Here is a 16,877-nt window from a genome sequence, read left to right as displayed (position 1 = left end):
TAACATTGGCCTTAAGGGGTGAGCGGTCTATTAAGCACACAAGACCTAATTTCCACATGTTCACTCGATCCATGTCTGCTGGACTATCAGAGAGCAAAGTGCTGCAGGTAGGAGATAAGCCTCAAGAGTATCAGAGAAGTCATGTATTATTTATCCAGGACCTCCACGTGTGCTGTCTCTGGGATGGTCTGAGCTCGAGCCATCTGATTGGACACACCTCCCCTCAGCTCACATCTTCACAGTATAATCCATACGGGGGGCGGGGCTTGCTCGGTATTCACACCGGTGATTGGTCAACATAAAAAAAAAAATGTTGGGCTTTATCTCCGCGGGTTCCAGGAGCAGTTAGCGTGTTATAAATACTGCCGCCGGCCGGGGGGAGTAATATGAGCTCCGAGTTCTGCGTCCGGCAAGCGCTTGATGATCAAAGTCAGAAGGATGCTGCAACAAGCTTTGAGAGTATCCGGCCGCAGTGCCTTCCCCCTGGTCAAGTGGATGGAGAGGTGGGCTGAGGGCGCATCCGCCAAGCAGCAGGCAGCCAAGACTCTGGAGGACATGCCCGGACCCTCGGTGGCCAGCTTCGCCTGGGACTTGTTTGCCAAACGGGGACTGTCCCGGCTGCACCATCTGCAGGTAAGATGATGAACAGGGTTTCAGTTAAAGACATTAAAGATATGAAGATTTACAACTCCTGCCTTTTAAAACCCCATTGCACCAATATGCACCCTTCTTCTACTTTTGCATTAGTTGTGTATTCAATCTATTATTATTTTAGGAAGGTTACACTTCATTTGCATATTGTGTAAATCGAAAATAGACGGAGACAACGAGGAAATCTGTGTCTGCATGTCTCCTTCAAAATGACTGTCAGGTTGCCCCTACCCCCACTTATAGTCACATAATTAGATGCTTTATGTAGGGGGTCGCCCAGGCAGAACCCCCATATAAATGTATCGATATTGTAGGGGAAAAGCAATGAAATTAGTAAGTGAAACAAAATTCATTAACAAATGAAATGACAGAATACAGCTCAAGTGAGATATGACAAAACGGCTATGGTTTGCTGGTAACCCAGGTAGGATTCATTTTAATGTGAATACATTCAGTTTTCAGTGCATTTCTGATAACCTCCCTATAGGCTAAACACAGTGGGTGTACTTGGGCTTAAATATAAATATTTATTTTGCGGTGTAACAGTCTTTTACACATTTTGTAAATTATTTTAACCTTTAGTAACAAACACCAAGCCAAGGCCAGAACAATATTGGCCTGTGCCTGTTAAATAGTGTATATTAAAGAAAATTATCTGGGGCTGCAACTAACATTACTGTGATTACCTATGAATCGTTTGGGCTCTCAAATGTGAAAATGGTAAAAAAAAAAAAAAAAAAAAAATGCCCATGCTAGCTTCACAAAGTCCATTGTGATGAATTCAAATGTCTTTTTTTTATCAGTCCAGACCACAAAGATAATCAGGTTAATAAGAAAGAAGCCACTTAAATGAAGAAAATCTAGTCATGACTCTTGAATCATTGCATGAACAATTACTTCAATGATTCCTAAATTATTCAAATAATCGCTGCTACTATTTTCGTTGATCGATTAATCATAGTCACCTCATTGTTGCAGCTCAAAAATAATCTAATCATGAGGGAATAAAAACAGCCTGCACACATCTTTATATCTCCGCTGGGCATCATCAAAGATGCTGCCAATCAGCTCATAGCCTGCAGCGTTTCTACAAGGTCATCCCCCTCTCTCTCATGTTGTAGCTGGAGGGCTTGCAGCGATACGGGCCCATGTGGAAGGCGAGCTTTGGCCCCATTCTGACCGTTCATGTTGCTGATCCAGCGCTCATTGAGCAGGTACTAAGGCAGGAGGGCCAGCACCCCATGCGCTCTGACCTCTCCTCCTGGAAGGACTACAGGAAGCTCAGGGGACATCACTACGGACTCCTGACTTCGTGAGTATCACTCTGAGACCTCCCTTGCTCTCTCATCGTAAATCCCCAAATCACGATAAATTACAAACTTGAATGATTTGTAATTCGTAGCAGGAACTACAACATTATGAAATTATGGAATATCAACTGATGACAAAGACACAACTTCAAATTAAAATAAAATATAGAATTGTTTCATTCATTATTCAATATTCAAACATACAGTAGTTGTTTAGGGAACTCCCACTCAAGACTGGGGACAGGTTAACAGAATCAAAATCACACATACAAAACTATTATCTGTATTACCAATGTGTGGTTATTTGATTTCAGTGTAGAAAATGTTTGAATGCACAAGTTACATTTTGACAAACACGCAGAGATGCTCAACTAACAAAAGTGTTCCTTCATTTTGTTTGTTCCTAGTGAGGGGGAGGAGTGGCAGTCGGTGAGAAGTCTCCTTGGTAAGCACATGCTGCGACCAAAAGCCGTTGAAGCCTACGATAAAACCCTGAACGGCGTGGTCAGCGACCTCGTTGACAAACTTCGCCAACGCAGAAGCTCTGAGGGCCTTGTCACCGACATCGCAAGCGAGTTCTATCGATTTGGCCTCGAGGGTAAGATTTAAGGACTGAAGCGTGGAAACGTCATGCATCACTACAGGGTGTACCACACCGTGTAAACATTGGTAATTAGGGCCAGACAGATACTGGAACAAGTATTTTCTGATAATGACAATGACATTCAAAACATACTTGCATTTCAAACAAATCATAGATCAACAACGACTAACCTTTAGTCCACCTTTCCTATAGTGGAAATATTATACGTTTAATTATAATTTACGTATAAGTAGCAATTCTGCAAAATAGTAAAAAAAACAACCACATGAAAACTTATCACACATTGCAGATAGATCATGTGTTTGTGTAAAATATCTAAACTAAGTGAGAACAGGTAACACCTACAGCTATCAGATAATTAGTCCTGTAAAAAGAGAGGAATATTTTCCACTGAAATGTTGTTGAATAAACATATTTAGGGAAATGGAAATACTCGGTATTGTACAGTACAATCGTAAATGTATTTTTCTTATTACCAGCGCATAAACCTTTGATTGTTGAGTCCAGTTACAGTCATTGATCATTCCCTGCCCCATGGCTCCTCAACATTTATTCTAGCATGAAGAGAGAGCTATTTTCATAAATTTTGCTCTCCCATATTTCCCCGAGACTAAACAGATCAATCCAGTGACTGTATGGTCATATGAACGACTCTCTCATACATTTACTTTACCAACGTCAAATTGATTGTAGTGTTAAGTGGAAGCTCGGCCAACTGTTGTTGAAAAAATAATTTAACCTTCAAAAAAAGCCATACAGTAGATGTAGTTTCATCATCTGTTTACATTTCTGTCAGACCTAAGGCCGTTTCTTTCTCACATCCTCATTTACCTTTTTTTCTTTTTTATACTTGACAGGCATTTCCTCGGTTTTGTTTGAATCAAGACTCGGTTGCCTGGATGAGGTTATCCCTGAAGAGACAGAGCGTTTTATCCAATCGATTAACACCATGTTTGTAACGACGCTTCTCACCATGTTCATGCCACAGTGGCTGCACCGGCTGTTTCCTAAGCCCTGGAACACCTTCTGTCAGTGCTGGGACTACATGTTCGACTTTGGTAGGTACTAATCATTAAGCAAAATATCAGCCTAGTTTGATGTTCTCTGATAGTGATGAATGTTTGTATGACACTGTATTTAAAAATACGTAATAAACATTTGGAAGAAATATATAAAAACAAGTATAAACAGAAAATAAATTATGTTTTTAAAGACGTATTAGCAGGGATATTCGGCAAACAAATGCTAGCACTTCCCCTACAAAATGAAACCAAAACAAGGTCTATGTCCTTCCACACTCTATGACTACTTCCTTCCGCCCAGCCTCATTTTACGGGTAAATCTGGTTCCACTCAGTATTTGATTATTCCACCCACTCACTCTTACAGCACTTTAAGACTCATCCGGATCTGAATCGAACATGTTTAAAAGGATCGCTCTGGGGCAAACTGGATCTGGAAGCAGGAGATTAAAGTCCTTAAACCTCACACACTACTAGATCATCGGCGATATGAAGCCTAGAATGTCTGTCATGATGGGGTTGTAAGGAATTTTAAGAATAGTTGTTTCCCGTTTCCCTAAAAAAAAAAAAAGGTCTGGTTTGTGTTTAAAATATTTATTATGAGCCAACCATTAAACATTCGGCACACATTCTCTTTTGCATTTGCACACAAAAAATGCAATTTAACACGATTCATGTGCATTGCCAAATTTATGAAAGGTGAAAAGTAAACCTAAAGTAAATAATTTCAGAAATGTAAGATGAACAACTTCTTCAGAAAGGCCGTAATGGTTTTTGGTACTTATATGGTAATATTGATATCACTCTGAAGGTCCACCAGAAAGCATTTATTCTCTGTGCTTCTAGCTAAAGGCCACATCGACCAGCGCCTGACGGCTGAAGCAGAAAAGGTGGCCCGTGGAGAGGAAGTGGAGGGCCGCTATCTAACCTACTTCCTGTCACGGACTGGGATGCCAATGAAGACTGTCTACAGCAATGTCACAGAGCTGCTTCTCGCAGGAGTTGACACAGTAAGAACAATCACACTCTCTGTCTATCCGCACTTGTGCTGTACTCTGCCATCATATCTTCCTGATGTATTAACCTTTGTGCATCCTACCCGTCCTTTCAGATCTCCAGCACCATGTCCTGGTCGCTTTACGAGCTATCCCGTCACCCTGAGGTGCAGGCATTGCTCCGGGATGAAGTGTTGAGTGTGCTGCAGGGAAGGAGCATACCGGAGGCAGCGGACGTGGCGCGCATGCCTCTCCTGAAGGCCACAGTCAAAGAAGTGCTTAGGTAGAACTCAAAATATTTCACTTACTTTAATAAAGACATGTCGTTTTCAATCCGCAAGTTTCATTTTGCTTACATTATTGAACTTGTGTTTTCCAGGTTGTACCCGGTCATTCCTGCCAATGCAAGAGTCATCACAGAGAGAGACATCGAGGTTGGAGGCTACCTCATCCCTAAAAATGTGAGTGAGTTGAGGGAATAAAGACACTTTAATATCGTTCAAGCTCTGTGTTAACTGTTGGACTGAAATCTGTGTAATGTCAGGGGTTCACACTGTAAGGAGACATTTTTACTTTGCGGAAATATTAAAATGTTTAGGTTTTTAATACTTTATTGAAATGTTTCTTTCATAGTCTTCCAGGTAACTGATTTCTTCAAAGTCAATTTCAACTTTGTTATACCTTTTGTTTAGTTAAGTTGTAAATAACAGAAACAAGGCTAGATAATAATGATTTACTTCCCGGCGTCTGGCTTTAGCTGAATCTTACTCCATTTGTATTCGATTTCTGATAGCAAATGTACATTTTCCCATATCCAAAAACCTGGTGTATTTTAAGATAAAAACAGGGTTAATGTTATATATTTCTGACAGTCACATTTTTCCTTCCAGACTCTGATTACCCTGTGCCACTTTGCAACATCTCGAGATCCAGCGGTGTTTCCAAATCCAGATGAATTTCAGCCCCATCGATGGTTGAAAAAGGACCAGACTTTCCACCCTTATGCCTCCATACCCTTTGGGGTGGGAAAACGCAGCTGCATAGGGCGTCGCATCGCTGAGCTGGAGCTCTACCTCGCTCTGTCAAGGGTGAGTTGTCGGGAATTGATCTTGTGTTGTTAAGTCTTTGATATAAATAGGTTCTGTTTAATCCATTTCAAACATGTAAAGATAAACGTTTTATATAACAGAGACAATTAACATATATTTGTCCCAAACACTGTGATACATTCTGTTGAATGCTGCATGTACACAGATTATTTTAATTAATTAATCCTCAAATCCTCTTGCTGCATTTTTTCTTGGAAAGTATAGGGAACTAAAAGAAGGGGATTTGAGATTTGTGCAAATCCAGTTCCTAATGACTTAATTTGATTACTTAATCCAGGGATTTTAGTTAAGAATCTCGACCCAACACTTTGCACATGATGACCATGATGGGCATGATTTTTTTTCATTTGGTTTAATTTGTTTTCTCTGTTCACACTAGATCCTCTTAGATTTTGATGTGAAGCCCGACCCAGAAGGGATTTCCGTGAAGCCCAAGACCCGAACGCTTCTGGTTCCTGAAAGTGTCATTAGCCTCCAGTTTATTGAACGATGACCCACTGTCCTGAACTGGTCTGTTGCATGAACAAAAACGTTACTCTCTCACAGTAGAGAGTGATAGCAGGTGGCGTTATCGCAGGAAACGTGAGACTGTTGCACGCAGTAATGGTGGACCTCATCCTTTGTCACTCAAAATGCCAAAGCCCTCCGTATCTGGTACCTAGTGTGTCGAGGCTGCTGGTAAAGGAGGGCAGATGAATGAAGGATGAGCAGTGACAGCTCATCACTGAGGATTTCCACTGGTATAACTCCAAATGTAATACTGTGTGGTGATGTTTTTTTAGACATAAATCACCATCAAGCACTTATTTGCATCTAAGCCAAGAGTCATCCAGTGATCTCCTTCAGTATGTTTAAAAACACAAACTTCAAACCTTATCCTTAAAGTGAACCAGCCCATGGAATTTGCACCATTTCTGTATTTGACACTGATTTCTTATTTTAATGTAACCCCCTTCATAAATCTGATTTTACCTCTTAACTTATGTGCCCTGGTAGTGCAAATATTAAATACAAAGAGCTTTTCTGGAAGTACATCTGAGATAAACAGTTTGTTGTAAATATTTATAGGGACACAGACACTGTGTTTCTTAAGCTGCTGTACAAATTTTGAGTTGACACGATGTATTAGTAAAGTGTTTTTCATAAGGTGCTATGGTTAATTTTTAGTGACGGGTTCCTTTTTAAAAAAATGTTTATAAAAATGGCAGCTATTGAAATGATTCCTGTGTAGAAATATATTGTGCTGTTTAAAATCCCTAACACAGGCTTCTATGCACTTGGTTTTGTCAGTACTGTCTTTAACATGTAAATATAATTGAATGCAGCACAATGCTACTTTATCTGTCTAACATTTTTTATAAACCTACTAGTTTGAGTGTTACACCACCATTTTATAAATGTAATATGTTTCAGTAACTGAACTTCGTATTTATTCTAATTTAACACATGTTAGAAGTGTTACTGTAAATATCATTAAAAAATGTCAGTTTGGACTTGGGCTTGTTTTTTGGGGGGTAAACCAATGACAGTAGATTTTATGTCAATAATACATTTTGTGTGATTGTAATGCACATATGTTTTTGTTTTAAATCATTCCATTGGTTCAGCATTTGCTTTAATCTGTCTTCGTTTGATGCCACCAGGCACGTAGGCAGTAATTTCTTGGAAGAATACAGCAGAGAGTATCAAAGTTCCTGTGTGACCATGTGGAGTGTGTAGTAACAGCTGTGGTGCAGCTGGGGGTCAAGCATTTGGACTATATACCTCCACTGTCAATGGAGTGACAAACAATCGTTCAACTTAAAAGAGGTTTTCAAAGGTTAAGGCAGGTCTCCCCCAGTGGGCTGCTGTTTCAGGGGATTCTCAGTGAATGAAAGTGAAAAAGGATTTTTTTTTTTTAAAGAAGATCAAATAGCCTATACAGTATGTGTGTGATTTAGTTGGAGAGATAGTTCAGAAACGCAGAAGGTTGTGGAATTTAATTAATTTACCGGAGTAGGAATAACTAAAAAGCCTAAGAGGGGTGTAATTCTCGAGTGGAATTAAGTTTAAATAATCATGATCCTTAACTCAACTAGGAATTGAGTGATACCAAGCAATTAGGTGAAAGGGCATGTTTTGTTTTCTAGTCCAAGATTTTGAAAACTCCTGATCTAAAAATAAAGATATACCTCGAATTAAAAGTTGTGTTATTTCAACTCTGGAAGCTACAATGTTTAATCTGTATGCCTAATATATTTAAATGTGTATTCTAAACGTATTACATGTTAAAATACAACCGTGGGGCGTGGGTTCAGGAGTAATGTGGGGAAAGGAAAAATGAAACCAATGAACATTGGTTGGTGTACATTCACATTAATTCTAACCTTAAAGGCTACATTTAACCATTTCCTGTCTTGTCGTCTTTTTTGTTTGTTTTTTTATTATTAGAAAGTAGGACAAGACCTAGGCTTGATATTACACAAAAGGATATATGATTTTACAACTCCCTACTAGTGTGATATTGTCTTATTTTATTGTTGTTACATGTTGCATATAAAGATAATGATAAAAAGACAATTTCAATAAACATTTTAATTGATTTCTTTATGTTAACATTTTGTATTGGTATGTACACACATGGTTGCATTTAAAAGCACTTTGGAGAGTAAGAGTAGTGTTCAAAGTTACTAACTTTTGAACTTAGGCCATTAGTAGTCAAGTCAAGTCAAGTTTAGCCCAATATCATGAATCACAAATATGCCTCATTACTATCAGGGATATATGATTCATAATTAAATAGCGTGTGAGCTGTTTGAAATTAAATAAGCAAACGGGGAATGTTTACATTTTGGACCAAGAATAAAGCTATTAAATGTGTAATTCAATTTGCATTCAAGTAACATGACATTGGCCCAAAATGCAAACAAGACTCATCAACCTTACTTATAAATATTTATGTTTGGATTTGTGTAGTTTATGTAAGTAGATACAAAACTGCTTTAAAGATTCAGATTCACTCTCCAGTCCAGAAGGAGGCAGTAATGCGCCGTTAAGGTGCAACTACAACCTCACAGGAAGAAAACAGACTAGCACAGCAGCTAATGCTAACAGGAAAACGTCAAATTCATGTAGCCAGTTAGCCATGTAGCTAGCTACTGATGTGTTTTTAAAAGGCATACAAAGACCATACGGAATCCAGTTAACGGGTCAAATACCAGCACGAAGGAAAACAACGGGGAAAGGTGAGTCCCTAGACAGTAAAGCTACGAGTGTTAGCTTGCTACGTAACTGACGCTAGCTATCGTCAGAACGTTGTGTTTGCTTAGCTAATGCTAGTTAGCCAATGTTAACGAGCGTTATACTTGAACAAATTAGGTTATCTAACCGAACAGGATGCAGTGCAATATTGTCTAGACAAGCTCTCCATATTGCTGCCGTTTTTAATTTCTCACTAAATAGTACACATTGAAGGCAGAAAGAGATGCACTGTAGCTAATGTATGTAAACAAAGGCATTGCTAATTTGTATAGCCAGTCCTTTCCCCTCCCATACACATAAACACAGATACTTCAGTCTCAGGGCAGTTTACTAATGGGGAGGATGAATCAGTATCATGCAAGGCGTTAATCCGTCTGTCTGGTTATAATTTTGAAGTTATGTTTTCTTTTGAGCTAACGTGAAAATATATTATGATACAATGTTATTAATTATGATTATAATTGTTGATTCATAATGTGTTTATACAAGCTGGTGCAGCTAATTGTAATTACTTTGTTTACTGCAGAGTAGCTTCATTAAACAAAATCGGTAAAGTAATTAAAGGTAGGCTACTTAATAAAATGTAGTGGAGTAAAAGTACATGGTTTACCTCTGAATTGTAGTGGGGTAGAAGTGCAAAGTAGCAAAACATTAAAATACTCAAGTAAAGTCCCTCAAAATTACTGATTTGAAGGTTGGTATGCAACTTGTTGGGAGTTAATGATCCATGGACAGGGCAACTCGGAAACACAGTGAAATGTCCACCACTTTGTTTATTTATAGTGAACCATAGAGAGTGAGGAAAAGTAACCAAGTGCTCAAGTACAATATCTGAGTACTTCTCTTCCACCTCTGGCCATAGAACATCTGATCTTGCTGTGTTTAATATATGTTTCTCTGACCTGAGTCTGGATTATTTTCTAATGTTTTCCATGTTGTGACTGAACAGATGCAGGCGGGTGACCCTGTAGTTGGTGTAGCTGGTGCTCAGAGTCGGTCGGAGGACGAAGAGTCACTTGGAGTAAAAGATGTAAAAAGGACTGCAACACAAGCATTTGGCAGTGGTGTTCCCAAACGCAGAAGTTCCTCAAGGTACACTTTTATATTGCATTATTCCATCATTGATGTAGGCCTATTTGTTGGCATTAAGGCATGGATGTGTTGTTCACTGTTAGTACACATTATTTACAGTTTATTCCAGTGCCTTGTATGCAATTGTTTAAAGGGTTGCATTATAATTGTATTCAAACAATAATGTTTTAGGTCAATAAAGAGGAAGAAGTTTGACGATGAACTGGTGGAGAGCAGTCTGGTGAAGTCTTCCAGTAGAGTCAAAGGCCCTCCTGTCATAGAGCCGGTCCGCTTTTCAGGGAGTGAACCTTCATCTAGCGAGAAAAAAAAGGTACGTAAGACTTTAAAAACCCAACACATTTTTGAACGATCTAGTGGCAAAGATGATAAGCCTACAGAGGATTGATGAATGTATATTGTCTTTTTGTTAGGTGACAAAATCAGGAACCTCTCTCATACTGCCTCTCACCATGGTAGTAAACCCTGCACCCATCACTAAAAGAGTAAAGAAAAGCAAGCAGCCTCTACATATTACTAAAGACTTGGGAAGATGGAAACCCACTGATGACCTGCTACTTATAAATGCAGTGTTGCAGGTGAGTTGTATTCATGTTAAAATGGTTGGATAATGAATATATAAATATTAAATTGACAAGTTTGTATGAATCAGTTTATGATCTAATGAGTCGGTATTTGTCTCTAGACCACAGACCTAACCTCCGTTCATTTGGGGGTGAAGTTCAGCTGTCGTTTCACGTTGCGGGAAATTAAAGAGAGGTGGTACTCACTCCTATACGACCCTGTAATCTCAAAGTAAGTAGCGTCTTTAATTTTCCATCCATATTCTATGTTAGTTACTCAATTAAAAAGTAATTAATTCTCTGTTGTCTGTCTGTTTAGGCTGGCATGGCAGGCCATGCGTCAGCTTCACCCAGAAGCCATTGCAGCAATCCAGAGCAAAGCTCTCTTCAGTCAGGCTGAGGAGGCCCTGCTGGCTAAGATTGGCTCGGTAAGTGAAAGTGATGCATTTTACTTTTGTAATTAAATAAAGATAAAACATCATACAATCTAATAATCTTGCATTTTCCAGTCAGATGGTTAAGAATTAAATGAAATTTGAAAAGTTTATGTGTATCCAGCTTATTGCTTGTATTGCTTTTTAAATGTACTCTAAACCACATTTTTTGGTCTCCATTCTATAAGAACCCCTTCATTCTTCTGTGATGTTTCACCTACATTTTTTCTTCTGTTAAACCCTTTGAAATCGTATTTAACCCAACTGCTCCTTAGATGAAAATCACTTGTATGACTCACCCTTAACACAAATGCATTTAAACTTGACATTTACTCTAATTGTCAGTCTATAAAAATACTATTAAGACTCATTTCTGGCAGTTTCAACATCTTTTGTTAAGACTAGAGCTTGAGCCTTATTGTATTTTTAAACTTTGATGGTTCTAGGGGCAGGACACCAGGCTTATGAAAATGTATTTTAAAATGTTATTTTTTGTGTGTAAATATATTGCAATACTTAATCCTTTTTACGTCAATTGGCCAAAATTGGTGGGAAAGTATTGGCAAAAATGTAATATTGTACACTTTCGCAAACTCCATATGTATCCGACTGCTGTATTCACAAGCGGTTTTGCTTTACATTTGTCATTGAACAGACCAGTCAGCCCAAACTGGACGTGTTCCAGGACCTTCTGAGCAAACACCCCGCTGTTTTTCACCAATCTCGCACCCCCAAGAGCCTGCTGGTACACTGGCAGCTGCTGAAGCAGTACTACCTACTGGATGACCAGAGTGGTATGTTGAGTTACCTACACAGATACATACCAATATATAACTTCAAAGCGTTGAGTAATATATTACATTAAAAAAAGGCTAAACGTCTATTTTGCGATTTGGGATATAGAATGCACAGCTCTCAAACTTGGTAAGAAAGGTAAAAATAATTATGAGTGCCTAATGATACTTATTGTTGTTAACTCTCTAGATAAACTTTTATTATTAGTTGGAATTTACCTTTCTAATTATTTTTTACCATACTTTAAAAAACATTAGTTGTTAAAAAATGGTTTTGCTTCTGAAATTATTATTATAGATCAGTAAAGCCAATACAGAAGACTTTCCTTTTTTGAGGAGTCATACTAAACTGAAAACTAAATGTAAGCCTCTCTGTGTGGTGTATGAGGAAGTCCTGAGTGTTGTTTCCTATTTAAAGTATAAGCGTAATAATTCTATATGTAACTTTGTCTTTTTTATGGTACAGTCCAGCCTCTCCCTAAGGGCGACCAGGTCCTCAATTTCTCTGATGCTGAACAGATGGTTGATGATGTAAAGCTAAAGTAAGATAGTCTGTTTTTATTTTGCATGAAAAAGTATTATTTGACAAGTGTTTTATCATCTTTTCACTAAAGCATTGTGTCGCATGAATTTTTGATGCTGATCAATTTTCCTGCGTGTCTCTTCACACAGGGAAAGTAGAGATGAGGTGTTGGAACACGGTAAGCAATTGGATTATGAAGAAATTCAAATTAATCTTGCATACATGACACCTTTGATGATCTTGATACCATTAACATAAACGTCCTGACCTCTGATTTACCTTTGTCTTTACATTCAGAGCTGATGATTTCTGATCGTCACCAAAAAAGAGAGATCAGACAGTTAGAGCAGGAGTTGCCCCGCTGGCAGGTCCTCGTGGACAGTATTACAGGTATGTCATCAATCTCAAACAGATGGCTTTTCTATGCTTTTTTTTATTAATCAAGTAAACTAATTGGTGTTCATCTGTGTGTCAATAGGGATGAGCATGCCAGACTTTGACAACCAGACACTAGCAGCGTTACGAGGAAGAATGGTCCGCTACCTCATGAGATCGCGAGAGGTAAGAAATATTTCAAAACTGCGAGTAGGGATTTCTATCTCTGATGGTGTATTGTCTCGATGATGCTATTGATCTTTTATTCATGTTCACACAGATTACATTGGGTAGGGCGACCAAGGACAAACCGATAGATGTCGATCTATCGCTAGAGGGACCTGCCTGGAAAATATCAAGAAAACAAGGTGATCAAATTCGAACGCTGTAAAACTTCAACGTGACAAGCAAAACGATTTTTCAGTGAAACATTCCCACATTTTGATATTTAAGAGCATGATACTGTTATATTATATAGTTGTATTATAACTATTTTAACATTGCTAATGTATTTCACTTTTATTGAGATTATAACCACATCAGTTACATTTTTGAGTTTTGCACACAACACTATCAGTCACCTCATGTGTATTTGGAAAATATGTGGGCTGAACATGAAAAAAATGTTCATGGACATTATTAAAGAAAGGATGGAGAAACAGCATTATTCACAATAATGTAGAACTCCCCAACAAGGGTTTTGAGTCTCTTAAGGTATGCCTTAAAAAGTTTTTGAATCAACAATCAATTGTAACCAAACGACCAATTGTAAGTCAGTAATCTTGATTTGTTTTCTTTCCGTCGACAGGAATTATTAAATTGAAGAATAATGGAGACTTTTTCATCGCAAATGAGGGTAGACGACCCATCTACATAGATGGCAGACCGGTCCTGTCGGGCAACAAGTGGAAACTCAACAACAACTCAGTGGTGGAGGTGGGTGGAAAACGTTTTGTTGTAAAATAAAAGGAATTGGTAGTTGAATTTTATTATTGAAAAATAAATTATAGGAAATTATTTCAAGGCTCAAGTTTTTTTTTTATCATGTGCACAGTAGCTACAGTGTAGTTATGGCAATGAAATTAGGTCCTGAGCTCCTCCCAACAATGCAACATATTATAAATAGGACATAAGACAAAATAAGAAAATACAAATAAAATAGTGCAAAATGAAACAGAGTAGGATCAATTTGCAGATATTGCAGATGAAGTGTATATATGTCAGAAAAATAATAAACACAGTAAGCTAAATTGTGTTTATCCTTATCTATGGCACACAGAGGACATTAACTTAACCAAATATTCACCAATAAAACAAATATTGTTCTTTTTTTAAACAACTTTATTTTTCAGTTTTTCAACACATTATTGCGAACATTGATGTCAAACAGTTGCAGACAAATTGAAAGACCATGATGTATTTTATTTAGGCATGTCACTAACATACTGTATCTGTCGCTTTAGATTGCAGGTCTCCGCTTTGTGTTTCTCATTAACCTGGAACTCATCTCACTAATAAAAGCTGAAGCAGCCAAGATGGCCCCGCAGTGATGTCGGCCCTGAGCAGAGGAGTGAACACAAAGGACATGACTAACAGTGGTTATCTCATGAAGCATGGTAGTGCCCCCACGAATCAGAGTGACAACAGCCATGTTAACTGAAATGTGAAATATTAAACTGACTACAGCTAAATCCTGGAGAAAGGTAGTAACAAGTGTTGCTTGTTGTTTGGACTGTTTCCATGTTGTGATGTAGAAACTCTCATGGTGAAGCCTTTGTTTTGTTTTTTTCTTACATTTTCAGAATATTGTATTTAAATTCTGTAGTAAAACTTTTCAAAATATTAAACTTGTCTACACAAAGTTCTCTTTGAGTCAAATCTACTGTGGAAACGACACAATTCATAATCGTTGCTGCAGCGTTAATTAAGTATTACACACTTTGCCGACAGGTAGAGCTAGAAAGCCCAGCACATCCACATGCAATATAAGTGACAGGGATTTTCTACAGCAGCAATAGAAGCAAATTCTCAACAAATTATAAATTGTACTATTGTGAGATTTAATTGTGATTAATCTGGTCAGTCTAAAAAAAGAAGGGTACTCTGTTATACACAAATTCATGTACAATTTGATGCAATTACAACACTTGGGTGTAGCATCATTAAATGGAGGATATGATAAAGAAAAAATGCCACAAAATGTTTTCCAGTTGGTCTAAAGTTTTGAAATCTGGCACAGACCTACTTTGGGCAAATGTCTCACTGTAAAACTCAACATTTTAGAACATACAAATCACAGTTAATATAATTTAGCGTATTAAATATATTACATTATATGCGCACATCTACACATTTTAGTTACAAACAGGTTGCACCTAACTGTAACCATTTTTCTTGAACACATATTTATTGAAGGTGTGGTTTACATGTCTGTGGCCTAGTCTTTACACATATGACAGATCTTTTTTTAACTGTGAGCTAAAGAAGGTGTATTGTCAGGTAAATGTTTCAATGAGAGACAGGATGTTCTGCTCCATTTCACAAACTTTTAAAATCCTGATTAGTTATTGCAGCATTAACAACAAATATACCTGAACAAGACAAGCCATACATATACAACACTAGACAATCAACAAAAACAAATAATATAAAATATATTATCTCTTATATTTGTGTCACCTCAAAAGTGTATGATTAAATTGAATAGTCAATACAGATTATGATAGCATAACTGCCCATTACTATTTGTGTTAAAATAATCAACCTTCACACAGCATCTTTTGTAGCCATTTATTTGTTAATAATAAAAGACATGAAGCTGTCAGAGAGCAATTAGGTCACAGCACAACCTTGAAACACATAAATCAGCTAAATAACACAGTGTAAAAATATACCGGGGAATTTTGAAATATTGTCACCAAAACACAGACGATGCAGTCTAGTGAATCTGATGTTACCACAGAAACTCCATTCTAACTCGATATTTCCCACTGGTTATGTTTTGACTGGATTCTCCAAACATGGCACGGCTCACAAGCGAAGTTTAAACAAGAAAAACCAACAAGCCTCCGCCACATTTTACACAGCAGTGGTCAAATCCAAACAAAGCTATCCTTCTTTTGTGACATTCTGCTTCTCTGTATGTGTCTTTGCAGGTTAGTAGCAGAGAGAGAGAGAGAGAGAGAGAGAGAAAGAGAGAGAGAGAGTGAAAGAGAGAGAGCGAAAGAGAAGAAACTCAAGTCACTGCAGATAATGTTAAAAACACGATCTCCCCAAAAATAAAATTACAAAGAACAGCAGAAGTAGCCCTTACTGTATGAAGAGAGAGGGGCTATTCTCTACAAAAGGCTCTCCAGCCAATGTGTTACAGTTGAGCCTATATTTTATACACATCATTATCTGCTCACCAGTATGTTTTTTATTAAAACCTGCAGTACCCTTATGTTTACCATGTACTCTAAGGAGCAATAAATGTTCAGTCAGAGTTTAATCCCTGGAAGAGACAATCAGTGCGATATATTGTATTTTGATTTTGGATTAAGACAAACAAGAAAGAAAGTATGACAATTCAAGGTCAAAGCTAGAGCACAGACAAGACAATGCAGTGAAGAAAGGGAGGGAGGGTTAAATTGTGCCAGCATCTAACACACAGGAACACTCGCATGCTTATGAGCTTGCATCAACACATTCTTTGCTCCAACACATTTAATATACTTATATATGTATACTATATAATAATATAAAATCAGTAAGATTAGTTAGTATTAACCTACTTAAAAGCCCTGGAGCAAAAAGCCCTGCCGTTGTCAGGCAGTTTATTAGGGTATTTTAAATATTTGTCTTACTTTGTCATAATCAGAATAAGTCCTCAACTTTTCAATTTTATTCTCCAAATAATATTTAGTTCTTCTTCACATTTCAATTTAAGATTCTTCATTCAAATTGCCACCAGACAAGTGACATATATGCACTTTAAACGTTAGTACAGGTTCAGATTCAAGTACCTTTACTTGTTGCTACTGTTTCCTAATCAGCCATCCTTTATGGTTCTTGAGATAATGTTGTTGTAAATGTGGTTAACAATTAACAACTGCAATAGAATGCTATCGTAGGAAGTTGAGTCTCATTTGTTAGACAGATTAGATAAAGTGCTCAAAAACCTTTCCGAT

The 16,877-nt window shown here is 37.7% G+C and overlaps 2 protein-coding genes across 2 annotated transcripts; both read left to right on the top strand.

Moving 5' to 3' along the window:
* Nucleotides 1-382: 382 nt before the first annotated feature.
* Nucleotides 383-7,183, top strand: LOC134882379 (25-hydroxyvitamin D-1 alpha hydroxylase, mitochondrial). The gene is made up of 9 exons (XM_063910026.1): nucleotides 383-633; nucleotides 1,773-1,963; nucleotides 2,369-2,559; nucleotides 3,423-3,623; nucleotides 4,433-4,596; nucleotides 4,698-4,864; nucleotides 4,961-5,042; nucleotides 5,472-5,669; nucleotides 6,070-7,183. The coding sequence occupies exons 1-9, from the start codon at nucleotides 421-423 to the stop codon at nucleotides 6,181-6,183; spliced, it is 1,521 nt and encodes a 506-aa protein (XP_063766096.1). The 5' UTR covers nucleotides 383-420; the 3' UTR covers nucleotides 6,184-7,183.
* Nucleotides 7,184-8,703: 1,520 nt separating this feature from the next.
* On the top strand, nucleotides 8,704-14,569 carry mcrs1 (microspherule protein 1). The gene is made up of 14 exons (XM_063909802.1): nucleotides 8,704-8,914; nucleotides 9,880-10,022; nucleotides 10,194-10,332; nucleotides 10,433-10,597; nucleotides 10,705-10,814; nucleotides 10,902-11,010; nucleotides 11,672-11,810; nucleotides 12,277-12,352; nucleotides 12,483-12,511; nucleotides 12,631-12,723; nucleotides 12,812-12,894; nucleotides 12,989-13,076; nucleotides 13,517-13,644; nucleotides 14,172-14,569. The coding sequence occupies exons 2-14, from the start codon at nucleotides 9,880-9,882 to the stop codon at nucleotides 14,256-14,258; spliced, it is 1,389 nt and encodes a 462-aa protein (XP_063765872.1). The 5' UTR covers nucleotides 8,704-8,914; the 3' UTR covers nucleotides 14,259-14,569.
* The last annotated feature ends 2,308 nt before the right edge of the window (nucleotides 14,570-16,877 follow it).

This window comes from Eleginops maclovinus, chromosome 20, assembly GCF_036324505.1.
Source record: "Eleginops maclovinus isolate JMC-PN-2008 ecotype Puerto Natales chromosome 20, JC_Emac_rtc_rv5, whole genome shotgun sequence".
Taxonomy (NCBI): domain Eukaryota; kingdom Metazoa; phylum Chordata; class Actinopteri; order Perciformes; family Eleginopidae; genus Eleginops; species Eleginops maclovinus.
Note: the sequence above shows the minus strand (reverse complement) of the source record. Positions and strands in the feature narration are given on the sequence as shown.